Source organism: Ranitomeya imitator, chromosome 5 (assembly GCF_032444005.1).
Source record: "Ranitomeya imitator isolate aRanImi1 chromosome 5, aRanImi1.pri, whole genome shotgun sequence".
Lineage (NCBI taxonomy): Eukaryota > Metazoa > Chordata > Amphibia > Anura > Dendrobatidae > Ranitomeya > Ranitomeya imitator.
The window spans coordinates 384570414-384598191 of NC_091286.1; the positions used below are offsets into that span (position 1 = coordinate 384570414).

At 40.9% G+C, this 27778-nt stretch overlaps 1 protein-coding gene across 2 annotated transcripts in view; it reads right to left on the minus strand.

Annotated features, from left to right (window-relative positions):
• Nucleotides 1–8122: 8122 nt before the first annotated feature.
• The window catches only part of TINAG (tubulointerstitial nephritis antigen), a 278683-nt gene continuing 259027 nt past the window's right edge, over nucleotides 8123–27778 (minus strand). The window contains exons 10-12 of one of the 2 annotated variants that reach the window (XR_011312426.1): nucleotides 26621–26673; nucleotides 23604–23643; nucleotides 9081–9159 (exon numbers count right to left, since the gene is read on the minus strand). Coding sequence is in view for 1 of the 2 variants with exons in the window: in XM_069726763.1 (XP_069582864.1) it covers nucleotides 9037–9159; nucleotides 23604–23643 (163 nt within the window). In the remaining variant the exon portion in view is untranslated. Of the gene's footprint in view, nucleotides 9160–23603; nucleotides 23644–26620; nucleotides 26674–27778 lie in introns of both variants that reach the window. The other variant, XM_069726763.1, reaches the window with a different exon arrangement.

Below are 27778 nucleotides of genomic sequence, written 5' to 3' on the forward strand. Positions count from 1 at the left end.
AGGGCACAGTATTTCAGGAAAAGAACATCTCGCTCACCATTAAGCATAGGGGTGGATCAATAATGCTTTGGGGTTATGTAGCAGCCAATGCCATGGAGGACATTTCACGGGTATAGAGAAAAATGAATTAAATGAAATTTCATCAAATTCTTGATGCAAACATAATGCTATTTGTAAAAAAGATGAAGTTGAAAAAAGGATGGCTTCAACAAATGAATAATAATACTAATCACACATCAAAATCCACAATAGACTACCTCAAAAGGCACAACCTGAAGGTTTTGCAATGGCCCTGACAGTCCCCTGATCTGAATATTATTGAAAATCTGTGGCTAGACCTCAAAATAGCACTGTATGTAAGAAGAACAAGGAATCTTACAGAACTGGAAGAATTTTCCAAGAAAGAATGGATGAAAATTTCTCAAACAAGAATTGAAAGGCTAAAAAAGTGTTTACAAGCTGTGATATTGTCAAAAGAGGGTGCTATTAGGTACTAACAATGCAGGGTGCCCAAATGCTTGCATCTGCCCATTTTCCTTGTAATTTTTAAAATGTAAAAAATGAAAATATATATAAATATTTTTACCTAAAATGCAAAGGAAGTGTGTTATTTTTAACTTCATTCCATTTTGATATCATTTCATCTTCAACTTACTTAACTGTTCACAATAACAGTAATTTTAACCAGGGCTGCCCAATCTTTTGCATGTCACTATACCTGTTCGTCATAGGTCATGAAAGGATTAAATTGGAAATTATTTCTCTATGTAAAGGTCAATAGTCAAGATGCTACCTCAACTATATTGTCTGATCTAAAATAATGAATTCTAGTCTTCCGACTCCGGATCTGCGCTCCTTGGACTTACAATAATTTCTAACTTCATTTAAAATATCACATCTGCTAAATGTTTTCCAGTTTTTTTTCTGTATATCTCTAATAGTTGAAAGAAAAACATGATATATCTTATTGAGCAGAACGTACAATTTTTTTTAAACTTTATTCTAAGAAAAGACTATATCAAATATGTCAAATCAAGACATGTTAAACATATCTTTTTCTATAGAACTGTTTAAAAGCTTTATACGTAAGCTATTGGAAAAGAACACTTACCATAAATCATTTTTTATAAGAAGTGGTGTTTACTTCAAAAGCTGTCAGATCCTTTTTAACCCAGTTAAGATGAAGTAATTTTAGCCTTGAGGATAGTGATTTTTTTTTCGTCACTGCTTTTATTAAAGTTAACTTCCAGCTAATGTGTAATGGCCACCTTGACGGAATCCCTGAAGCACAAATTAAAGATACACTCCCATTAAGTTTTTTTTAATTAAGTGTGTATGTATGTGCATGTAATGTAGTGTCAGTATATTAATAAACTCCCATACTGCTGCTTTCTTTCAATTCTGTTTTGAAGTGATGTCACTACAATTGATGCTAGGTGACTCACTCTATGATCTTTGCATGAGCTGTAAGTCTCTTTCCAATGAATGTCTACGGTGCCTCGTTCTGAAGATCTATAGGCATACATTGTAAAATTCAATTCCGGATCATGTAGAACGCAATGTGAACGGTGACGTCAAGTAGAAAAGGAGAGGAATGGTGTTTGACACCGGTGATGGTAGAGGTAATTGAGTAAATTAATACATTCAGTGGGTGGAGAGTGGACTGCAACCCAGCACCAGGCGGAAACACCGGTCCCAATGCACCTGATCAAGGCAGTTTCTGGAAAAACCAGTGTGGCAGATCACTTTACACGGGGTGCCAGACAGAAAATAGTACAGTTTAAATGTCCAAGAAGAAAGGCAGCACTCACTGTTCTGGCCACTGTACTTTATTCACAAGCACATAAAGCATTGCGTTGCGAGAGAAGAGGTGGAGACATTGTAGGACTATGGCTGTTTCACACTGCAATCGCTTCCACAGCTGTAGTCCTACGTTGTCTCCACCTCTTCTCCCACACTTCGATGCTTTTACCTGCTTGTGAATAAAGTACAGAAGCCCAAAACAGTGAGTGCTGCCTCCTTTCTTCTTGGATTTTAATACATTCATACTACATTACATGCACACATAAACACATTTAGTGAATCAAAAAAACTTAGTGGGACTGCTTTTTTAATAAGAAAATAATTGTTTATTATTTCCACAAATCAATAGGATACTGTAAATGAAGAAAATACATTTTGTTTTATTACTTATCAAAGACCAAATGCCTCTTTTCCCTCCTGAACTTGGTATACAGTCAATTCACTGGTAAGATCAGTGTTCGATAAAATCAGACTTTCAGCTGACTGGGATTTGTTGTGACAGTTTTTGCTCATTCAAGCCTATGAAGAGTACTGTATGTAAAGGGAGGATAAGGAAGGAGCTAGAACAAGATGTGTTGCTGCAGGTTCCTTTGAAATGGCAATAGTACTTTATATTATTATGCAATGGTCTCTCATGAATTTAAAGGGAACCTATCACCCCCCAGGGCCTATTAAAGTAAAATAGCCCCCTTCAGCAGCACTAAGGCTGCATTCTGTGAAGGTGGCTCTTATGCTTATTATCTCTAGGAACGCTGAAATAATGACTTTTATAAATTTCCCGCCATACCACTATTGAGTTAGGGGGTATGTTTTCTCCCCCTGACTCAACCGCCTCGCAGCCGTCCAACATCCCGCTCTCTCCTCCATGCGCCGCCTCATCTCTTTCTTGTGATGTCACCAGTGCCTGTGCTCTGCAATCAGTTCTCGGGCATGCGCCGTGCACACTGCCCTTGAACTTACATCAGTTGCCTACACCTGCATGTAGCTGAGGCCCCAGATCCCTTAGTGTATTATGATGTATTCACACTGCGGGGCTGGGAATCTGGCACCTGTGAATTGATGCTGGGAAGTAGTCTGATTGCCATATGTGGACTTGGGAAGTTTTCCCCCTTAACATGGAGCTAATAATGTCTTCTCCATGGGGTTTTTGCTGTCCTCTGGATCAACTTGTTAGACTATAGGTTGAACTCAATAGATTAAGTCTACCCTGAACCTTAAAAAACTATGAAACTATAATTGTCAGGCAAATGGATAGTTAGGAAATAGCCTAGAGTCAGAGAATGGAGATACACAACAAACACAAAGGTAGAATGCAACTGAACCACGAGATAAAGCTATAACTGGAATCTAGGGACTGACTGCTGGAGGTTTAAATAAGGAGGTTTCCAGCTCCTGGTTGCAGCAGAAACTGATTACAATTAAAAGGGTTCTCTGACCTTAGGCTACAAGTCTGCAGTGACTCTATGCAACTGCAGACTTGTGAATCCTTACATCATGTGCACTATGCACTGTGAGAATTCACCAGTGCCAGGAGCAGCGGATGAGTCTCCGCAAGTATGTACAGTAATTTGCATACATGCAGTTACAGCCTTGCTCAATGCACTGCACGCTCCCTACGTGCTTCCCTGAGACCCTCAGAATAACGCGATGTGATCACATGGTTCCGAGGGTCTCCTCCCTGCAGGCCCCCTGATCCAAGATGGCCTTGGGGTCCTTCCGGGTACCGCAGGAAGGTGGCTTGTCAGTGCTTGCTGAGAGCAGGTGCCAGCAAGCCTCATTTACTGCCTGTCAGATCGCTGATCTGATACAGTGCTGTGCAAAGTGTCAGATCAGCGATCTGACTCTATACAGTGATGTCCCACCCTGGGACAATGTAAAAATAAATATATATATATATATATATATATACATACTGTATGTATACATACATACAGTATATTATACTGTGTAAAAATATATATTTTTTAAATCCTAAATAAAGGGAAAAAATACATTGTTCAAATAAATACATTTCTTTATGTAAATAAAAAAATAAAAGTACACATATTTAGTATTCGTAAATACCTGACCTATAAAACTGTCCCACTACCTAACCCCTTCAGTGAACACTGTAAAAAAAATGAGGCAAAAAACAATGCTTTATCATTATACTGCTGAAAAAAAAGTGGAATAACACGCGATCAAAAAGACGGATATATATAAACATGGTACTGCTAAAAACTTCATCTTGTCCTGCAAGAAATGAGCCATCATACAGCATCATCAGGGAAAAAATAAAAAGTTATAGCCCTCAGAACAAAGGGAGGCAAAAATAATTATTTTTTATATAAAATCGTTTTTATTGTATAAAAGCGCCAAAACAAACAAAAAAAATATACATGAGGTATCGCTGTAATCGTACTGACCTGAAGAATAAAACTGCTTTATCAATTTTACCAAACATGGAATGGTATAAACGCCCCCCAAAAGAAATTCATGAATAGCTGGTTTTTAAGTTCATTCTGCCTCATAAAAATCGGAAGAAAAAGCAATCAAAAATGCAATCAATAAAAACGTCAACTCGTCCCACAAAAAAAAAAAACTCACATGACTCTGTGGACCAAAATATGGAAAAATTATTGCTCTCAAAATGTGGTAATGTAAAAACTATATTTTGCAATAAAAAGTGTCTTTTAGCGTGTGATAGCTGCCAAACATAAAAACCCACTATAAATAGTAAATCAACCCCCCCTTTATCACCTTAGTTAGGGAAAAATAATAAAATAAGAAAATGTATTTATCTCCATTTTACCATTAGGGTTAGTTAGGGTTAGGGTTGGGGCTATAATTAGGGTTAGGAATGGGGCTAAAGTTAGGGTTAGGGTTGGGGCTAAAGTTAGGATTGGGGTTGGGGCTAGATTTGGGGTTATGGTTTGGATTATGTTTATGGTTGGGGTTAGGGTTGGGATTAGGGTTGGGAATAGGGTTAGGTGTGTGTCAGGGTTAGGGGTGTGGTAAGGGTTATGGTTAGGGTGGGTTGGGCTTAGGGGTGTGTTGGGGTTAGCGGTGTAATTAGTGTTAAGGGGGTGTTGGAGTTAGGGTTGAAGTTAGAATTGGGGGTTTTTCAATGTTTAGGGGCTCTCCAAACGCGACATGGTGTCCGATCTCAATTCCAGCCAATTCTGCGTTGAAAAAGTAAAACATGCTCCTACTAGTGTTGAGCGATACCTTCCGATATTTGAAAGTATCGGTATCAGATTGTATCGGCCGATATCCGAAAAATATTGGATATCGCCAATACCGATACCCGATACCAATACAAGTCAATGGGACACAAATATCGGAATGTATCCTGGAATGATTCCCAGGGTCTGAAGGAGAGGAAACTCTCCTTCAGGCCCTGGGATCCATATTCATGTAAAAAATAAAGAATAAAAATAAAAAATATGGATATACTCACCCCTCCGGCGGACCCTTGACCTTAGCGGTGTAACCGGCAGCCTCCATTCCTAAGAATGAGCGGGTGAAGGACCTTCGATGACATCGCGGCTTGTGATTGGTCGCGTGACCGCTCATGTGACCGCTCATGCGACCAATCACAAGCCGCGATGTCATCACAGGTCTTTCACTCGCTCATTCTTAGGAACGGAGACTGCCTGTTGCAGCGGCTACAACCAGGGCGCGTCCGAGGGTGAGTATATTCATATTTTTTATTTTTATTCTTTATTTTACACATAAATATTCATCCCGATCCCGATATCGCAAAAATATCGGAACTCGGGATTGGAATTCCGATATTGCAAATATCGGCCAATACCCGATACTTGCGGTATCGGAATGCTCAACACTAGCTCCTACCCTTCTGAGCTCTGCTGTGCGCCCAAACAGTGGTTTACCCCCACATATGGGGTATCAGCATACTCAGGACAAATTGAACAACAACTTTTGCTGTCCAATTTCTCCTGTTACCCTTGGCAAAAGACACTTTAGTGAAACAAGTTCTCACAACACATCTAGATAAATTCCTTGGGGTGTCTAGTTTCCAATATGGGGTCACTTGTGGGGAGTTTCTACTGTTTAGGTACATCAGTGGCTCTGCAAATGCAACATGATGCCCACAGACGCTTCCCTTCTGAGTACTGATGTGTGCCCAAGCAGTAGTTTTCTCCCACATATGGGGTATCATCGTACTCAGGACAAATTGGACAACAACCCTTGGGGTCCAATTTCTTCTGTCACTCTTGGGAAAAAACAAATCTCGGGGCTAAAAAATCATAGTTTCCAATATGTGGTCACTTGTGCGGGGATTTCTACTGTTTAGGTACATCAGGTGCTCTGCAAACACAATGTGACACCAGCAGACCATTCCATCAAAGTGCGCATTTCAAAATGGCCCTCCTTCCCTTCTGCGTTCTGCCATGAACCCAAGCAGTGGTCCCCCCACATATGGGGTATAAGCGTACTCAGGACAAATTGCACAACAACTTTTGGGTTCCAATTCCTCCTGTTGCCTTTGGAAAAATACAAAATTAGGGGCTAAAATATCATTTTTGTGGAAAAAAAAGATTTTTTATTTTCACGGCTCTGCGTTATAAACTTTAGTGAAACACTTGGGAGTTCAAAGTTCTCATAACACATCTAGATATGTTCCTTTGGGGATCTAGTTTCCAGTATGGGGTCACTTGTGGGGGGTTTCTACTGTTTAGGTACATCAGGGACTCTGCAAATGCAACGTGATGCCCGTAGACCATTCCATCAAAGTCTGCATTCCAAAACGGCACTCCTTCCCTTCCGAGCACTGCCATGCGCCCCAACGGTGGTTCATCCCCACATACAGTATGGCATATCAGCGTACTCAGGACAAACTGCAAAACAACATTTGGGTTTCAATTTCTCTGGATACCCTTGAGAAAATAAAAAATTGTGGGATAAAAATATAATTTTTGTAGAAAAAAATGATTTTTTTTAATATTTACGGCTCTACATTATAAACTTTTGTGAAGCACTTGGGCGTTCAAAGTGCTCATCACACATCTAGATAAGTTCCATAGGTGGTCTACATTCCAAAATGGTGTCACTTGTTGGGGGTTTCCACTGCTTAGGCACATTCTGCGTTGAAAAAGTCAAAAGGTGCTCCTTCCATTCTGAGCTCTGCCATACGCCCAAACAGTGGTTTACCATCACATATGGGGTATCCGTGTACTCAGGACAAATTGCACAACAAGGTTTGGGGTCCAATTTCTTTTGTTACCCTTGAGAAAATAAAAAAATTGGGGATGAAAAGATCAGTTTTTTTTTAAATATAATTTTTTATTTTTACGGCTCTACATTCTAAACTTCTGTGAAGCACTTGGGGGTTCAAAGTGCGCACCACACATCTAAATAAGTTCCTCAGGGGATCTATTTCCAAAATTGTGTCACTTGTGTGGAGTTTCCACTGTTTATGCACATCAAGGGCTCTCCAAGCGCGACATGGTTTAATATCTCAATTCCAGCCAATTTTGCATTGAAAAGTCAAATGGCTCTCCTTCCCTTACAAGATCTGCCATGTGCCCAAACAGTGGTTTACCCCCACATATGGGGTATCAGCATACTCAGGACAAATTGTACAACAACATGCTTCTCCTGGTAAAATAAAACAAATTGGATCTAAAAAATTTTTGTGAAAAAAAGTTAAATGTTCATTTTATTAAACATTCCAAAAATTCCTGTGAAGCACCTGAAGGGTTAATAAACTTATTAAATGTAGTTTTGAGCACATTGCGAGGAGCAGTTTTTAGAATGGTGTCACACTTGGGTATTTTCTATCATATAGGCCCCTCAAAATGACTTCAAATGTGATGTGGTCTCTAAAAAATGGTGTTGTAAAAATTAGAAATTGCTGGTCAACTTTAACCTTTATAACTTCCTAATTGAGAAAAATTTTGGTTCCAAAATTGTACTGATATAAAGTAGACATGTGGGAAATGTTACTTATTAAGTATTTTGTGTAACATATCTCTGTGATGTAAGCGCAGTAAAATTCAAATTTGGAAAATTGTGAATTTTTCAAACTTTTTGCCAAATTTCAATTTTTTCACAAATAAACGCAAGTAATATCAAAGAAATTCTATCTCTATCGTGAAGTAAATTATGTCATGAGAAAACATTGTCAGAATCACTAGGATCCGTTGAAGCGTTCCAGAGTCATAACCTCATACAAGGACAGTGGTCAGAATTGTAAAAAGTGGCCCGGTCATAAACGTGCAAACCACCCTTGGGTTTGAAGGGGTTAATGGATGGCCAAATATAATGAAATGCAAAACACAACTTTCAACAATTTAATCATTAACACTTAATGATACAAGTCATGCTCAATTTTTTTTTTATTTAGTTTTGTTTCTTCAACAAAAGTTAGAGTGTCAGGCCATAGAAAACAATACAGCTTTTAACATTTTTTATTTATTTTTTTCAATTGTAAGTTTTACTAGCACTGCACAGGGTGATATTGAGAGATACCAATTACTTTCGCTTAGCGAAGTCATAATTATACATCCATTCTATTTTTTATTTGCACAGAGAAAGCAAAATTGGAAGCCTATATTTCAAAGATCATTATCTATTTCTATTTCTCACACACATTGTAAAAAAAATGCTTATAGTGCACAATAAACTTTAAAATTAAACTTTAATTTTTTTAATGCAGTAATGCAAGATTTGAAAATCAGCAATAACATTTTTTTCATAATATTTCTATATTTTGTTTTTATATTTATGAGGAAATTTTAAACTATGTATAAAATATGCCATGTCATAAACTGGATTAATTAGGTTCCTGCTGAATTTTCCATGTTTAATGTAATAATATTTCCATAAATCTAGTTAAGAAAATGTAAAATCAAACCAAATAATTTGATTGAAGACATTTCAATAAATTAACAACTATGCATAATGCTTATAAATTCAGCTGTTATATTATTATAATAATTCATATTTATTTAATTGTATTATTTCTACTTCATCCATATAACAGAAGAAATTGTTATATGTAAATCTTGCATAAACTAACTATAAAAAATTAGGCAATGTTCATGTCAGCTTTGTTGTTTCTGTTGTTGCTCCTTTATGGGAGAATAAAAACAAAAATAATAAACATCATATGATGGAAACCTATAGATGCCAATGACTTTCAAGGAGCTTCCAGAGCATCTGTCAATTGTATACAGAATTTAACAGAAAAAAAATAAACAAAAAAATGCAGATAAAATCCTGGTATTAGTCCATAATATGACACCAAGCTCCTACGATCAAACTTTCAATTCCGCATTCATTATCTCCACGAGTAATTCTGAAATATCCATTTTCACCCCATTTGTTTCCCCATGAATTTGCAACAATCTGAAACACAAATTTTAGATATTTAGTGCATTTCTTGTTGAACACATTCGACGAATAAAATTGGCAACCACATGTATTTGGCTTTGGCTGGATATTACTGATACATTGCAGAGGGCCCTGAAGAAGCTCCTATTCTGTATAGTCATTTGGGTCCATAAGTATTTTGTTAGTGACAGATTTTTTCAGAATTTATCTACTGTGCACAATACAATGGATTCAGAAAAAAAACCATAAAAAAATAGTAGAGTAGATTAAATTCATGGGATAAAAGGGAATATGTCGCCAGTTTTTGCCAACTAATGTGAAAGCAGCAAAATGTTGAACAGAGACCCTGTTTACAGTGATATATGATTTACTGGTCTATATGTCACTGTTTTCTCAGAAGGAGAATATTTCTAGAAGACTAGTAAATCTACTGCCATATATTGCGCCATATCCATGAGTTCTGTATAACTGGACTCCCATCACCGCAGCTTTCTACCTATGCACATACTGTAGTGTACAGAAAGCTGTCAATCAGGCATGTGAGTGGGGTTATGCATAGCTCAGCATTCAGAAACTGGAAGATAAATAATAGTGATGAGCGAATATACTCGTTACTCGAGATTTCTCGAGCATGCTCAGGTGTCCTCTGAGTATTTTTTAGTGCTCGAATGATTTACATCTGTTAGCCAGCATAAGTACATGTGGGGATTCCCTAGCAACCAGGCAACCCCCACATGTACTTATGTTGGCCAACAGGTGTAAATCATTCAGCTGCGGCAAGAAAAACTAAATCTCCGAGCACTAAAAAATACTCAGAGGACACCCGAGCGTGCTCGAGAAATCTCGAGTAACGAGTATATTCGCTCATCACTAATAAATAAGTAATTTATCAAAACTGCAGTGAGCAGCCAAGCAAGTGACACATCGCTGAAATCAGTTCTCTTTCCCTGCATTATGCTGCTCTCAGATGGGGCAACAAAAACATCCTACCAAATTCATTTTAACATAAATATTGCATTAACCCTTTCACGACCAGAGGTATTTTCATTTTTGCGTTTTCGCTTTTTCATCAATATGGCCATGTCGGGTCTTGTTTTTTTGTGGGACAATTTGTGCTTTTGAATGACACCATTGGTTTTAACATATCGCGTACTGAAAAATGGTAAAAAAAAATTCCAAGTGCGGTAAAATTGCAAAAAAAGTGCAATACCACACTTGTTTTTTGTTTGGCTTTTTTGCTAGATTCACTAAATGCTGAAACTGACCTACGATTATGATTCTCCAGGTCATTACGAGTTCATAGACACCAAACATGTCTAGGTGCTTTTTTATTTAAGCGGAAAAAAAATCCAAAGTTTGGTTAAAAAAATATGGTGCCATTTTCCAAGACCCATAGCATCTCCATTTTTCGTGATCTGGGGTTGGGTGAGAGCTTTCTTTTTGCGCACCGAGCTCACGTTTTTATTGATACCATTTTAGTGCAGATACTATCTTTTGATCGCTCGTTATTGCATTTTATTGCACTGTAGCGGCAACCCAAAAACTGTAATTCTGACGTTTTGAATTTTTTTCTCGTTACGCCTTTTAGCGATCAGGTTAATTCTTTTTTTATATTGAAAGATTAGGCGGTTCTGAAAGTGGCAATACCAAATATGTATATTTGATTTTTTTTATTGTTTTATTTTGGGACGAAAAGGGGGGTGAATTGATCTTTTACATATACCGTATGTTCAGTCATATAAAACGACTGGGCCTATAAGATGACCCCCAACTTTTCCAGTTAAAATATAAAATCTTCTTAAAAGTCGAGGGATGTCTTAAACGCCTGGTGTCATCTTACAATGTGGATGTGGAGAAATCTGCGGTTGCCGCTTATGGTGGGGAAATCAGTCCCGATGATGAGGTGAGGGGGCACCTCACAGGGAAGGTGTAAGTGAAGCAATCTGCAGGCATCTGGGATGCCCTGGGTATGGCAAAAATGGAACAGTCTTTCTGAGCCTAAATGACTAAAAGGGATATTTTTGGGAATTTTGTATTTAAAATGTAGAAAGTCAGTCAAGGTATTGTTATTAAATGTGCTACTTGTTACCACAGGATTACCATCCAATTCTATGTTTAGGTTGCTATAATATCATTAAAACTAAGTTTGAATTACATACAATCTCTTAGCAGGTTTTGCTATGCAATATGAAAATAGCCTGAGGTAAGGAATACAACACATAATTCAACAATGTGTCACTTATCAAGCTGTGTGTTCTTTACTTACAGTGAAGGTTTTATCTTTAGGACATTGTCACTGCCAGGTCTGAGGTACACTGGACTCCTAGTCTGGCTCCACCCCCTCTTGTGATAAGCATCTCACTCTCAGACATAATACATACAGAGCCTGTTGTGGATCAGGTTACCTTTCTCAGCTTTGCTGCTTTCTACATATAAAGACTCTGCTTTTTTCAGAAAGAGCTGCATCAAGTGTACTATGTGATATATCATTGAATTCAGGGTCTTTTTTTGCCTGCCCTAAATCATGCTGCTCTCAGATTATACATAACCAAAATCCAATCTCAGATGATGTAGTAAAAACCTGCTGACAGATTCCCTTTAAAACGCTTGATAAATCCTAGAAGATCTCAGAGAATTATACAAGTTTTTTTAGGGAAGTTGGAGTGCCTGCAATTCAGATCAAATCAAAATTAAAAAAAAAATTAATCGAGCATGTTGAATTTGACATGTAAATTATTTAACCCCTTTCTGCCATTGGACGTACTATTCCATCCATGTGGAGTGGGCCTTAATTCCCACGGACGGAATAGTACGTCCAGCGCGATCGGCCGCGCTCACGGGGTCGCAGCTGACATTCGGCACTATGTGCCAAGAGCGGTCACGGACCGCCCCCGGCAAATTAACCCCCGGCACACCGCGATCAAACATGATCGCGGTGTGCCGGCGGTATAGTGAAGCATCGCGCAGGGAGGGGGCTACCTGCAGGCTTCCCTGAGACCCCCGCAGCAACGCGATGTGATCGCATTGCTCCGAGGGTCTCTTACCTTCCTTCCTCGCTGCAGGCCCGGATCCAAAATGGCCGCGGCATCCAGGTCCTGCAGGGAGGGAGGTGGCTTACCAAGTGCCTGCTCAGAGCAGGCGCTTGGTAAGCCTGCAGAGCTCTAACTCAGATCGCTGATCTGACAGAGTGCTGTGCAATCTGTCAGATCAACGATCTGTGATGTCCCCCCATGGGACAAAGTAAAAAAAAAATTTAATCATGTATAAAAAAAATTAAAAAAAATTCCTAAAAAAAGAAAAAAAAATATTATACCCATAAATACATTTCTTTATCTAAATAAAATAAAACAAACAATAAAAGTACACATATTTAGTATCGCCGCATCCGTAATGACCCCACCTATAAAACTGCCCCACTAGTTAACCCCTTCAGTAAACACCGTAAGAAAAAAAAAAAAAAAAAAAACGAGGCAAAAAACAACGCTTTATTATCATACCGCCGAACAAAAAGTGGAATAACACACGATCAAAGACAGATATAAATAACCATGGTAACGCTGAAAACGGGATCTTGTCCCGCAAAAAACAAGCTGCCATACAGCATCATCAGCAAAAAAATAAAAAAGTTATAGTCCTGAGAATAAAGCGATGCAAAAATAATTATTTTTTCTATAAAATAGTTTTTATCGAATAAAAGCGCCAAAACATAAAAAAATGATATAAATGAGATATCGCTGTAATCGTACTGACCCGAAGAATAAAACTGCTTTATCAATTTTACCAGAAGTGGAACAGTATAAACGCCTCCCCCAAAAGAAATTCATGAAAAGCTGGTTTTTGATCATTCTGCCTCACAAAAATCGGAATAAAAAGCGATCAAAAAAATGTTACCAATAAAAATGTCAACTCATCCCGCAAAAACACAAGACCTCACATGACTCTGTGGACTCAAATATGGAAAAATTATAGCTCTCAAAATGTGGTAACGCAAAAAATATTTTTTGCAATAAAAAGCGTCTTTCAGTGTGTGACGGCTGCCAATCATAAAAATCCGCTAAATAACACGCTATAAAAGTAAATCAAACCCCCCTTCATCACCCCCTTAGTTAGGGAAAAATAAAAAAAAATGTATTTATTTCCATTTTCCCATTAGGGTTAGGGCTAGGGCTAGGGTTAGGGCTAGGGTTAGGGTTGGGGCTAGGGTTGGGGCAAGGGTTGGGGCTAGGGTTAGGGCTAGGCTTAGGGTTAGGGCTAGGGTTAGGGCTAGGGTTAGGGCTAGGGTTAGGGCTATGGTTAGGGTTAGGGCTAGGGTTAGGGCTACAGTTTGGGTTGGGGCTAGGGTTAAGGCTACAGTTAGGGGTGGGGCTAAAGTTAGGGTTAGGGTTTTTATTACATTTACGGTTGGGAATAGGGTTGGGATTAGGCTTAGGGGTGTGTCTGGGTTAGAGGTGTGGTTAGGGGTACCGTTGGGATTAGGGTTGGGTGTTGTGAATTCTGTGGCTGAGTTCACTTCTGTGGTCACAAGTGGTATTGCAGTCTCTGGGCTTCCTCCCTCAGGTGTTTTGGTGAGCTCGTTGGCTGCCTTGCTATTTAGCTCCACCTGAGTCTGTCTTCCTTGCTCCTTGTCAATGTTCCAGTGTTGGATATGAGCTACTGCATCTTTCCTTGGGCCTGCTGCTCTGCTAGATAAGTGCTTCTAGTTTGTTTTCTGTTTTTTTCTGTCCAGCTTGCTATTGTCTTTTGCTGGAAGCTCTGAGAAGCAGAGGGGTGCACCGCCGTGCTGTTAGTTCGGCACGGTGGGCCTTTTTGCCCCTTTGCGTGGTTTTCATTTTAGGGTTTTTTGTAGACTGCATAGTTCTCTTTGCTATCCTCGCTCTGTCTAGAATATCGGGCCTCACTTTGCTGAATCTATTTCATTCCTACGTTTGTCTTTTCATCTTGCTAACAGTCATTATATGTGGGGGGCTGCCTATTCCTTTGGGGTATTTCTCTGAGGTAAGTCAGGCTTGTATTTCTATCTTCAGGCTAGTCAGCTCCTCAGGCAGTGCCGAGTTGCATAGGTAGTTGTTAGGCGCAATCCACTGCTGCTTATAGTTGTGTGAGGATAGATCAGGTACTGCAGTCTACAGAGATTCCACGTCTCAGAGCTCGTCCTATTGTTTTTGGTTATTGCCAGATCTCTGTATGTGCGCTGATTACTGCACGCTGTGTTGCCTGATTGCCAGCCATAACAGTACAAGGAGCCACACCAATGATTCCCAATAGAGGGAAAAAAGAAATCCTGACATCATTTTTTTTTCTTAGCTCTGTCTTCAGTCTTTTTTTTCCCCTAGACATTAGAGTGCTTCAGGACACAGCTGTGGACATGGATATTCAGGCTCTGTGCTCCTCAATGGATAATCTCGTTGTAAATGTACAAAAGATTCAAGATACTATTGATCAGAAATCGATGCTAGAACCAAGAATTCCGATTCCTGATTTGTTTTTTGGTGACAGAACTAAGTTCCTGAGCTTCAGAAATAATTGTAAGCTATTTTTGGCCTTGAAAACTCATTCTTCTGGTAATCCTATTCAACAGGTTTTGATTATTATTTCTTTTTTGCGCGGCGACCCACAGGACTGGGCGTTTTCTCTTGCACCAGGAGATTCTGCATTGAGTAATGTTGATGCATTTTTCCTGGCGCTCGGATTGCTTTACGATGAGCCTAATTCAGTGGATCAGGCTGAGAAAAATCTGCTGGCTTTATGCCAGGGTCAGGATGATGTAGAAGTATATTGTCAGAAATTTAGGAAATGGTCAGTACTCACTCTGTGGAATGAATCTGCACTAGCGGCTTTGTTCAGAAAGGGTCTCTCTGAAGCTCTTAAGGATGTAATGGTGGGATTTCCTATGCCTGCTGGTTTGAATGAGTCTATGTCCTTGGCCATTCAGATCGGTCGTCGCTTGCGCGAGCGTAAATCTGTGCACCATCTGGCGGTACTGCCTGAGAGTAAACCTGAGCCTATGCAGTGCGACAGGACTATGACTAAAGTAGAACGGCAAGAACACAGACGTCTGAACAGACTGTGTTTCTATTGTGGTGATTCTACTCATGCTATTTCTAATTGTCCTAAACGCACTAGGCGGTTCGATAGCTCTGCCGTTATTGGTACTGTACAGTCCAAATTCCTTTTGTCCATTACCTTAATGTGCTCTTTGTCATCGTATTCTGTCATGGCGTTTGTGGATTCAGGCGCTGCCCTGAATCTGATGGATTTGGATTATGCTAAACGTTGTGGATTTTTCTTGGAGCCTTTGCGGTGTCCTATTCCGTTGAGAGGAATTGATGCTACACCTTTGGCCAAGAATAAGCCTCAGTACTGGGCCCAGCTGACCATGTGCATGGCTCCTGCACATCAGGAAGTTATTCGCTTTCTGGTACTGCATAATTTGCATGATGTGGTCGTGTTGGGGTTGCCATGGCTACAAACCCATAATCCAGTATTGGATTGGAACTCTATGTCGGTAACCAGCTGGGGTTGTCAGGGAGTACATGGTAATGTTCCATTTTTGTCTATTTCGTCATCCATTCCTTCTGACATCCCAGAGTTCTTGTCGGACTTTCAGGATGTATTTGAAGAGTCCAAGTCTGATGCCCTACCTCCGCATAGGAATTGTGATTGTGCTATCGATTTGATTCCTGGTAGTAAATTCCCTAAGGGTCGTTTATTTAATTTGTCCGTACCTGAACACACCGCTATGCGCAGTTATGTGAAGGAGTCCCTGGAGAAGGGACATATTCGCCCATCGTCGTCACCATTGGGAGCAGGGTTCTTTTTTGTAGCCAAGAAGGATGGTTCGCTAAGACCGTGTATTGATTACCGCCTTCTTAATAAGATCACTGTTAAGTTTCAGTATCCCTTGCCATTGATTTCTGACTTGTTTGCTCGGATTAAGGGGGCTAGTTGGTTTACTAAGATTGATCTTCGTGGTGCGTATAATCTGGTGAGAATCAGGCAGGGAGATGAATGGAAAACGGCATTTAATACGCCCGAGGGTCATTTTGAGTATCTGGTGATGCCGTTCGGACTTGCTAATGCTCCATCTGTTTTTCAGTCTTTTATGCATGACATTTTCCGTGAGTATCTGGATAAATTCTTGATTGTTTACTTGGATGACATTTTGATCTTCTCAGATGATTGGGAGTCTCATGTGAAGCAAGTCAGAATGGTTTTCCAGGTACTGCGTGCTAATTCCTTGTTCGTGAAGGGATCAAAGTGTCTCTTCGGTGTGCAGAAAGTTTCATTTTTGGGGTTCATCTTTTCCCCTTCTACTATCGAGATGGATCCGGTTAAGGTTCAGGCCATCCAGGATTGGACTCAGCCGACATCTCTAAAAAGTCTGCAGAAATTCCTGGGCTTTGCTAATTTTTATCGTCGCTTCATCTGTAATTTTTCTAGCATTGCCAGACCATTGACCGATTTGACCAAGAAGGGTGCTGATTTGGTTAATTGGTCTTCTGCTGCCGTGGAAGCTTTTCAGGAGTTGAAGCGTCGTTTTTGCTGTGCCCCTGTGTTGTGTCAACCTGATGTTTCTCTTCCGTTCCAGGTCGAGGTTGATGCTTCTGAGATTGGTGCAGGGGCGGTTTTGTCACAGAGAGGTTCTGGTTGCTCAGTGTTCAAACCATGTGCTTTCTTTTCCAGGAAATTTTCTGCTGCTGAGCGTAATTATGATGTGGGCAATCGAGAGTTGCTGGCCATGAAGTGGGCATTCGAGGAGTGGCGTCATTGGCTTGAGGGTGCTAAGCATCGCGTGGTGGTATTGACTGATCATAAGAATCTTACTTATCTCGAGTCTGCCAAGCGCTTGAATCCTAGACAGGCCCGTTGGTCGTTATTTTTTGCTCGTTTTGATTTTGTGATTTCATACCTTCCGGGCTCTAAAAATGTGAAGGCGGATGCTCTGTCTAGGAGTTTTGTGCCCGACTCTCCGGGGTTATCTGAGCCGGCGAGTATCCTCAAGGAAGGAGTCATTGTGTCTGCCATCTCCCCTGATTTGCGGAGAGTGTTGCAGAAATTTCAGGCTAATAAACCTGATCGTTGTCCGGCCGAGAAACTGTTCGTCCCTGATAGGTGGACTAGTAAAGTTATCTCTGAACTTCATTGTTCGGTGCTGGCCGGTCATCCAGGAATCTTTGGTACCAGGGAGTTGGTTGCTAGATCCTTCTGGTGGCCATCTCTGTCACGGGATGTGCGTGCTTTTGTGCAGTCCTGTGGAATTTGTGCTAGGGCTAAGCCCTGCTGTTCACGTGCCAGTGGGTTGCTTTTGCCCTTGCCGGTCCCGAAGAGGCCTTGGACACATATTTCGATGGATTTCATTTCTGACCTTCCCGTTTCTCAAAAAATGTCGGTCATTTGGGTGGTCTGTGATCGCTTTTCTAAAATGGTCCATCTGGTGCCCTTGGTTAAATTGCCTTCCTCCTCTGATTTGGTGCCTTTGTTCTTCCAGCATGTGGTTCGTTTGCATGGCATTCCTGAGAATATTGTTTCTGACAGAGGTTCCCAGTTTGTCTCGAGGTTCTGGCGAGCCTTTTGTGGTAGGATGGGCATTGACCTATCTTTCTCCTCGGCCTTCCATCCTCAGACTAATGGCCAGACCGAACGAACCAATCAGACCTTGGAGACATATCTGAGATGTTTTGTTTCCGCTGACCAGGATGATTGGGTGTCATTTTTGCCGTTGGCTGAGTTCGCCCTTAATAATCGGGCCTGCTCGGCTACCTTGGTCTCTCCATTTTTCTGCAATTCTGGGTTCCATCCTCGTTTCTCTTCAGGACAGGTTGAGTCTTCGGACTGTCCTGGTGTGGATTCTGTGGTGGACAGGTTGCAGCAGATCTGGACTCAGGTAGTGGACAATTTGATCTTGTCCCAGGAGAAGGCTCAGCTTTTCGCTAATCGCAGACGCCGTGTGGGACCCCGACTTCGTGTTGGGGATTTGGTTTGGTTGTCTTCTCGTCATGTTCCTATGAAGGTTTCCTCTCCTAAATTTAAACCTCGTTTTATTGGTCCGTATAGGATTTCTGAGATTCTCAATCCGGTGTCTTTTCGTCTGACCCTCCCAGACTCCTTTTCCATACATAATGTATTCCATAGGTCGTTGTTGAGGAGATACGTGGCACCTATGGTTCCATCTGTGGAGCCTCCTGCCCCTGTTTTGGTGGAGGGGGAATTGGAGTATATTGTGGAGAAGATTTTGGATTCTCGTGTCTCTAGACGGAAACTCCAGTATCTGGTCAAATGGAAGGGTTATGCTCAGGAAGATAATTCCTGGGTTTTTGCCTCTGATGTCCATGCCCCAGATCTTGTTCGTGCCTTTCATGTGGCTCATCCTGGTCGGCCTGGGGGTTCTGGTGAGGGTTCGGTGACCCCTCCTCAAGGGGGGGGTACTGTTGTGAATTCTGTGGCTGAGTTCACTTCTGTGGTCACAAGTGGTATTGCAGTCTCTGGGCTTCCTCCCTCAGGTGTTTTGGTGAGCTCGTTGGCTGCCTTGCTATTTAGCTCCACCTGAGTCTGTCTTCCTTGCTCCTTGTCAATGTTCCAGTGTTGGATCTGAGCTACTGCATCTTTCCTTGGGCCTGCTGCTCTGCTAGATAAGTGCTTCTAGTTTGTTTTCTGTTTTTTTCTGTCCAGCTTGCTATTGTCTTTTGCTGGAAGCTCTGAGAAGCAGAGGGGTGCACCGCCGTGCTGTTAGTTCGGCACGGTGGGTCTTTTTGCCCCTTTGCGTGGTTTTCGTTTTAGGGTTTTTTGTAGACTGCATAGTTCTCTTTGCTATCCTCGCTCTGTCTAGAATATCGGGCCTCACTTTGCTGAATCTATTTCATTCCTACGTTTGTCTTTTCATCTTGCTAACAGTCATTATATGTGGGGTGCTGCCTATTCCTTTGGGGTATTTCTCTGAGGTAAGTCAGGCTTGTATTTCTATCTTCAGGCTAGTCAGCTCCTCAGGCAGTGCCGAGTTGCATAGGTAGTTGTTAGGCGCAATCCACTGCTGCTTATAGTTGTGTGAGGATAGATCAGGTACTGCAGTCTACAGAGATTCCACGTCTCAGAGCTCGTCCTATTGTTTTTGGTTATTGCCAGATCTCTGTATGTGCGCTGATTACTGCACGCTGTGTTGCCTGATTGCCAGCCATAACAGTTGGGGGTGTGTTTGGATTAGGGTTTCAGTTATAATTGGGGGGTTTCCACTGATAAGGCACATCAGGGGCTCTCCAAAAGCGACATGGCGTCCGATCTCAATTCCATCCAATTCTGCGTTGAAAAAGTAAAACAGTGCTCCTTCCCTTCCGAGCTCTCCTGTGTGTCCAAACAGGAGTTTACCCCAACATATGGGGTATCAGCGTACTCAGGATAAATTGGACAACAAATTTTGGGGTCCAATTTCTCCTGTTACCCTTGGGAAAATACAAAACTGGGGGCTAAAAAGTAATTTTTGTGGGAAAAAATAGATATTTTATTTTGACGGCTCTGCGTTATAAACTGTAGTAAAACACTTGGGGGTTCAAAGTTCTCATAACACATCTAGATAAGTTCCATGGGGGGTCTAGTTACCAATATGGGGTCGCTTGTGGGGGGTTTTCCACTGTTTAGGTACATCAGGGGCTCTGCAAATGCAACGTGACGCCTGCAGATCAATCCATCTAAGTCTGCATTCCAAACGGCGCTCCTTCCCTTCTGAGCTCTGCCATGCGCCCAAACGGTGGTTCCCCCATATATGGGGTATAAGCGTACTCAGGACAAATTGGACAACAACTTTTGGGGTCCAATTTCTCCTGTTACTCTTGGTGAAAATACAAGACTGCGGGCTAAAAAATAATTTTGGGGGGAAAAACATATTTTTTATTTGCACGGCTCTGCATTATAAACTGTAGTGAAACACTTGGGGGTTCAAAGCTCTCACAACACATCTAGATGAGTTCCTTAGGGGGTCTACTTTCCAAAATGGTGTCACATGTGGGCGGTTTCTACTGTTTAGGTACATTAGGGGCTCTGCAAATGCAATGTGACGCCTGCTGACCATTCCATCTAAGTCTGCATTCCAAATGGCGCTATTCCCTTCTGAGTAGTGTTGAGCATTCCGATACCGCAAGTATCGGGTATCGGCCGATACTTGCGGTATCGGAATTCCGATACCGAGTTCCGATACTTTTGTGGTATCGGGAATCGGTATCGGATCCATAGTGATGTGTAAAATAAAGAATTAAAATAAAAAATATTGATATATTCACCTCTCCGGCGGCCCCTGGACATCACCGCTGGTAACCGGCAGGCTTCTTTGTTTAACATGAGCGCATTTAGGACCTGAGAATGACGTCGCGGCTTCTGATTGGTCGCGTGCCGCTCATGTGACCGCCACGCGACCAATCACAAGCCGCGACGTCATTCTCAGGCACTAAATTCCTCATTCTAGGAATTTAGGACCTGCGAATGACGTTGCGGCTTCTGAGCGGCACGTGACCAATCCGAAGCCGCGACGTCATTCTCAGGTCCTAAACGCGCTCATTTTAAACAAAGAAGCCTGCCGGTTACCCGCGGTGATGTCCAGGGGCCGCCGGAGAGGTGAATATATCAATATTTTTTATTTTAATTCTTTATCTTACACATTAATATGGATCCCAGGGCCTGAAGGAGAGTTTCCTCTCCTTCAGACCCTGGGAACCATCAGGATACCTTCCAATACTTGGTGTCCCATTGACTTGTATTGGTATCGGATATCAGTATCGGCGATATCCGATACTTTTCGGGTATCGGCCGATACTATCCGATACCGATACTTTCAAGTATCGGACGGTATCGCTCAACACTACTTCTGAGCCCTCCCATGCGCACAAACGATGGATCCCCCCCACATATGGGGTATCAGCATACTCAGGACAAATTGGACAACAACTTTTGGGGTCCAATTTCTCCTGTTACCCTCAGGAAAATACAAAACTTGGGGCTAAAAATAATTTTTGTGGGAAAAATTTTTGTTTTATGTTTATGGCTCTGCATTATAAGCTTCTGTGAAGCCCTTGGTGGGTCAAAGTGCTCACCACACCTCTAGATCAGTTCCTTAGGGGGTCTACTTTCCAAAATGGTGTCACTTGTGGGGGTTTCAATGTTTAGGTACATCAGTGGCTCTCCAAACGCAACATGGCGTCCCATCTCAATTCCTGTGAATTTTGCATTGAAAAGTCAAATGGCACTCCTTCCCTTCCGAGCTCTCCCATGCGCCCCAACAGTGGTTTACCCCCACATATGGGGTATGAGCGTACTCAGGACAAATTGGACAACAACGTTTGGGGTCCAATTTCTTCTATTACCCTTGGGAAAATAAAAAATTGGGGTCGAAAAAATAATTTTTGTGAAAAAATATGGATTTTTATTTTTACGGTTCTGCATTATAAACTTCTGTGAAGCAATTGGTGGGTCAAAGTGCTCACCACACATATAGATAAGTTCCTTAGGGGGTCTACTTTCCAAAACGGTGTCACTTTTGGGGGGTTTCAATGTTTAGGCACATCAGTGGCTCTGCAAACGCAACATGGCGTCCCATCTCAATTCCTGTCAATTTTGCATTGAAAAGTCAAATGGCGCTCCTTCGCTTCCGAGCTCTGTCACGCGCCCAAACAGAGGTTTACCCCCACATATGGGGTATCGTCGTACTCAGGACAAATTGTGCAACAACGTATGGGGTCCATTTTCTCCTGTTACCCATGGTAAAATAAAACAAATTGGAGCTGAAGTAAATTTTTTGTGAAAAAAAGTTATATGTTCATTTTTATTTAAACATTCCAAAAATTCCTGTAAAACACCTGAAGGGTTAATAAACTTCTTGAATGTGGTTTTGAGCACCTAGAGGGGTGCAGATTTTAGAATAGTGTCACACTTGGGTATTTTCTATCATATAGACCCCTCAACATGACTTCAAATGAGATGTGGTCCCTAAAAAAAAATGGTGTTGTAAAAATGAGAAATTGCTGGTCAACTTTTAACCCTTATAACTCCCTAACAAAAAAAAGTGGGCTCCAAAATTGTGCTGATGTAAAGTAGACATGTGGTGGATGTTACTTATTAAGTATTTTGTGTGACATATCTCTGTGATTTAATTGCATAAAAATTCAAAGTTGGAAAATTGTGAAATTTTCTAAATTTTTGCCAAATTTCCATTTTTTTTCACAAATAAACGCAGGTATTATCAAAGAAATTTTACCACTATCATTAAGTACAATATGTCACGAGAAAACCATGTCAGAATCACCGGGTTCCATTGAAGCGTTCCAGAGTTATAACCTCATAAATGGACAGTGGTCAGAATTGTAAAAATTAGCCTGGTCATTAACGTGCAAACCACCCTTGGGGGTAAAGGGGTTAATAATCATTAATTGCAACCATTTTTTATGGTCCTTCTATTTCACAGGTCCAAAATAAATGAAAAGTATTCTGATATGAGGCTGTAAAAAAACAAAACTTTAGTATAGCAGTGGAGAAATTAACAATTTGGTAAATTTCTCAAAAAATGATGCACTGAAAATCTCAACCATATCTAAAGGTCTGGCGTAGAAGATATACCGTATATGGTGGATGAATAGAAAAAAAATTAACAAAGACTATATGAAGAGATGAAACCTGAACCAAACATTAACTTATGCCAGAAAATGGGAAGAGAATAGTATAGAGAAAAAGCTCATGAGCTTAACTGTAATACATAATCTATCAAACTTCATGAAGGTAGCATGGGTATGTATGACTCCCAATAACATTAAATCATTGGTGTTTTTTTATGATATAAGTCTCATTAGAAATAGCAGGGGTACGATCGGCCAAGTCATCTTGCAGGTAAAAAATGACTGTTTCCTGAAAGAATAAGTGACTATGGAGAAACAGTACAAATACTGAAGCGGCACAGAGCTGCAACAGTTTGAATTAAGCCTAAGTTATTAGCTAAGGGAAAATTACTTTTTCACATAGGACCAGTCAAAAGCTTTCCTCCTTTCTTTTTCTATATTAAAACATCACTCTAGCATTTTTTTTATTTATTTAACACTGAAGTGGTGATTCTAGTCTTATACTTACCTGCTGCTTTCTTCACTTTTTATCACTGCCGCTCCCATCGATCTCCGAATCATTCCAGTGTTTCAAGGAGCGAGCCGGAGGTCACTCTTCAATGCAAGTCTATAAGAGGTTAGTTCAGGCTCTCGTAGACCAGCATTGAGAGCTGATCACATAACTTTTGTATTCCGGCTAGTAAGAAGTTGTATTTACAAGATGGCGCAGCAGGGCAAGAGTTGTGCCGAAAAAAGGTGAAGACACCAGAGGGCACGTTTAAGACCAGGGGTAAGGATCTTACATAAGAAGCACCACTCAATCACTAAAAAAATAACGGAGATGTGCTTTTATTTTCAGTTCATTCAACTTAACCTAACTGAGAAACTTACCCAAAATTTTTCATTAGTTGGTCTACGCAGGGCACCCCATCTTGAAAAGATAAGACATCATAAAATTAGCATAACAAATAAATTCTTATCAGATGAAATGTGTTAATACTCACTTTTACAGTGGCTTATATTTTAGCAGACTATCACATAATTTAAAGTGGTGTTCCAGGGCTTTGCAATAATAAAATAAATTTTACTCACCCTCCATAATCCTTAACAGCTTCAGTTCTGGTCCCTCCTATCTTTGTTACCAGCTCTCGACAAAGCAAAAGTGGCAAAAATGTCTGCTCAGCCAATTATTGGTCACAGTGCTGACCTGTCTCAGCCAGTGATTGGCATATTGAGCCTTTCTGAATACTTCCAGTGTTGTCATTGGTCACTTTAGAGCACTCAGATATATGTTTTAGAGAAACAATGGGCTATTTTTATGGAAGAGTTTTTTTGGCATGCTCCTATGAACTATGAAGAAATTAGTTGGCACAGAGGAGCCATAGGAGCTGTGACCAACATCCATTTTGAATGATGAACTTTGTGTTATCTATGCACAAATAATTTCCCTTCATTGTAATCCTGACTGTGACGATAATAAATGAAATATGATATTCACAGGACATCAAGATTTCAATATTTTTCTTAATATTTATTATATCACAAAACTGAGTACACCCCTTTCATTTTTGTATATATTTTATTTCATCTTTTCATGGGACCACACTGAAGATAAGAGCCTTTGATACAAAGTAAAATAGTCAGTGTACAGCTTGTATTATTATTGTGGAAATTTGAATACCTCAACACACAGCAATTATTGTCTAAACCGCTGGTAAAAAAAGTGAATATACCCCTAAGTGCAAATGGTTTAAATGTTCCCAATAAGCCATTTTCCCTCCCCAGTGTCATGTGACTCATTAGTATTACAATGTCTCAAGTGTGAATGGGGAGCAGGTGTGTTAAATTTGGTGTTATCGCTCTCACCCTTTCTCATACTGGTCACTGGAAGTTTAACATGGAACCTCATGGCAAAGAACTCTCTGAGGATCTGAAAAAAAGAATTGTTGCTCTGCATAAAGATGGCCCAGGCTATAAGAAGATTGCCAACACCCTGACACTGAGCTGCAACACAGAAGCCAAGACCATTGAGTGGTTTAACAAGACAGGTTCCACTCAAAACGGGCCTCACCATAGTTGACCAAAGAAGTTGAGTGCACGTGGTCAGTGTCATATCCAGATGTTGTCTTTTCAATATAGATGTATGATTATTGCCAGCATTGCTGCAGAAGTTAAAGAGTTGGGGTAAGCCTGTCAGTGCTCAGACAAAACACTGCACACTGGATCAAATTGGTCTGCATTGCTATAATCCCAGAAGGAAACATCTTCTAAAGATGGTGCACAAGAAAACCCACAAACATTTTGCTGACTAAGGACATTGATTACTGGAACCATGTCCTTTGTTCTGATGAAATGAAAATAAAACTATTTGGTTTAGATGATGTCAAGCATGTGTGGTGGCAACCAGTTGAGAAGTACAAAGACAAGTGTGTCTTGCCTACAGTCAAGCATGGTGGTGGGAGTGTTATGGTTTGGGGCTGCATGAGTGCTGCCAGCTGTGGGGAGCAACACTTCATTGAAGAATCCCTGAATGCCAATGTGTACTGTAATATACTGAAGCAGAGCATGATCCCCTCCCTTTGGAATCTGGGCTGCAGGGCAGTTTCCAACATGATAATGACCCCAAACACACCTACCAAGATGACCACTGAATTGCTAAAGTGGCTGGACTGGACAAACATGTCCCAGACCTAAATCCTATTGAGCATCTGTGGGGCATCCTTAAATGGAACTTGAGGGAGCGTAAAGTCTCCATGATGACATCGCAGAGCTGGTGAATGTTGAAGCAGTGGATGATGATTTTAGTGATAACCTGTAAAGCCCTACTGAGCTCAATGTTCAAGAGAATTAAGGTAGTGCTTTAAAATAATGGTGGGTGCACAAAATATTGACACTTTGGGCACAATATGCCATGTTCACTTAGGGGTGTATTCTCTTTTGTTGACAGCAGTTTAGACATTAATGGCTGTGTGTTGAGGGTGCACCAAATTTACATGGTCATACAAGATGTACATTGACAAATTTACATTATATCTTTAGTATTGTCCCATTAAAAGATATAATTAAATATTTACAAAAATGTCAGGGGTTGACTCACTTTTGTAATATACTGCAGGTAGTGACATGTAAAATTTAAAACTAAAATACCTTATATACTTATGTATAAGCAGAGTTTTTCAGCACTTCTTTGTGCTGAAAATGGCCCCTCGGCTTATACACTAGTCATTGTCCCAGAAACCGGCAGGGAGGGGGAGCGGCAGAGCATCGGGTCACAGAAGGCAGGAGACGGCAACTGCAGCTGTAACTGTGCCCGCTGCTAAAGAGAAATGAAAATTCTCTGCACTGGTAGTGAATATTCAGTGTTCTTATAGCATGCACAGTTACAGCCACAGCAGCCAGCTTCCAGCAGCTGTAAAATAAATCCTCCTACTTACATTCCCTGCACGCCCTCGCAGCATCCTGTTCCAGCTTCCAGCAGCTCCTGTGGCCAAGCGATCAGGTGTCCCTGGTGAGTGGAGAGAGGTGAATATTCGTTGCCTTAATGAGCGGGGTCACGTGATTGCTCGGCCGCAGGTGCTGCTGGAAGCTGGAACAGAATGCGTGAAGGCAAGGTAAGTAGGAGGGTTTTTTATGCTTTTCTCATGGGGGGCATGCATACAAGGATAGGGCTGAAGAGCCATGCATACCAAGATAGGGACTTGGAGCCATGCTGACAAGGATCAGGATAATGAGCCATGCATACAAGGACAGGGATGATGAGTCATGCATACAAGGATAGGGACTAGGGGACAATGCATACAAGGACAGGGATGGGGAGCCATGCATACAAAGATAGGGATGATGGGACAATGCATACCCAGTTTATACTCGAGTTACTACATTTTCCCAGTTTTTCGTGGCCAAATTACCTGCCTCGGCTTATACTTGGGTCGACTTATACACGAGTATATACTGTACTTCTCTGTAAAAATAAATCAAAACAGCACCATGTCTATATAATACAATTAGAAAGGATAAAGAAAGTTTCCAGCTGGAAATAACACACCACAATGTTAGTAAACAAAGAAGGATTTTTTTCACTAGACCAAGTTCGTTGACATTTTTCTGATACAATCAGTATAGTTCTGTTTACTCATAAGTAGAAATGAGTGAATCTTTTGAAATTTGTGATTAGCTGTGAATACATTTCTGTGAATTTCAATACTGGATAGCTTGAAAGTGCTCATTAAATATATATGGGGGAGAAGAGAGAGATCCAGAGCCTGGCTGATCATAAGAGCTTATACTTTACAGGCGAGAAAAAGAAGAATGTACGGACAATGAGACCTTACAAATTACAGTCAAGAAAAAGAAAATCCCACTGACCATAATAGATTACACTATACAGGAAAGAGAGGATTCTGCTCATCATAATAGCTTACATTTTACAGGCAACAGAGGAGAGAACCTCATTGTGTAAAAGAACTTACATTCTGCAGGAGAGAGAGGACCCCACTGAATATAAGGCTATGTGCACACGTTGCGGATTGGTGTGCGGATTTTTCCGCACTGTTTTTGCAAAATCCGCAGGTAAACCACACTGCGGATTGCCTCTGGATTTACCGCGCTTTTTGTGCGGATTCCACCTGTGGTTTTACACCTGCGGATTCCTACTGAGGAACAGGTGTAAACCGCTATGGAATCCGCACAAAGAATTGACATGCTGCGAAAAAAACACTGCTGCGTTTCCGCACATTTTTTTCTGCAGCATGTGCACTGCGGATTTTGTTTTCCATACGTTTACATGGTACTGTACAACACAAGGAAAACAGCTGCAGATCCGCAGCAAAATCCGCAATGTGTGCACATAGCCTAAGAGCTTACACTAAACAGAAGAGAGAGGGTTGGGCCACATTCACATGTTCAGTGTTTGGTCAGTATTTTACATCAGTATTTGTAAGCCAAAACCATTAGAGGAAAAATCAAATATAAAGTATAATAGGACTGTGTTCATCACTTCGGCATTTTTCACCCACTTTTTATTTTGGCTTACAAATACTGATGTAAAATACTGACCAAATCCTGAA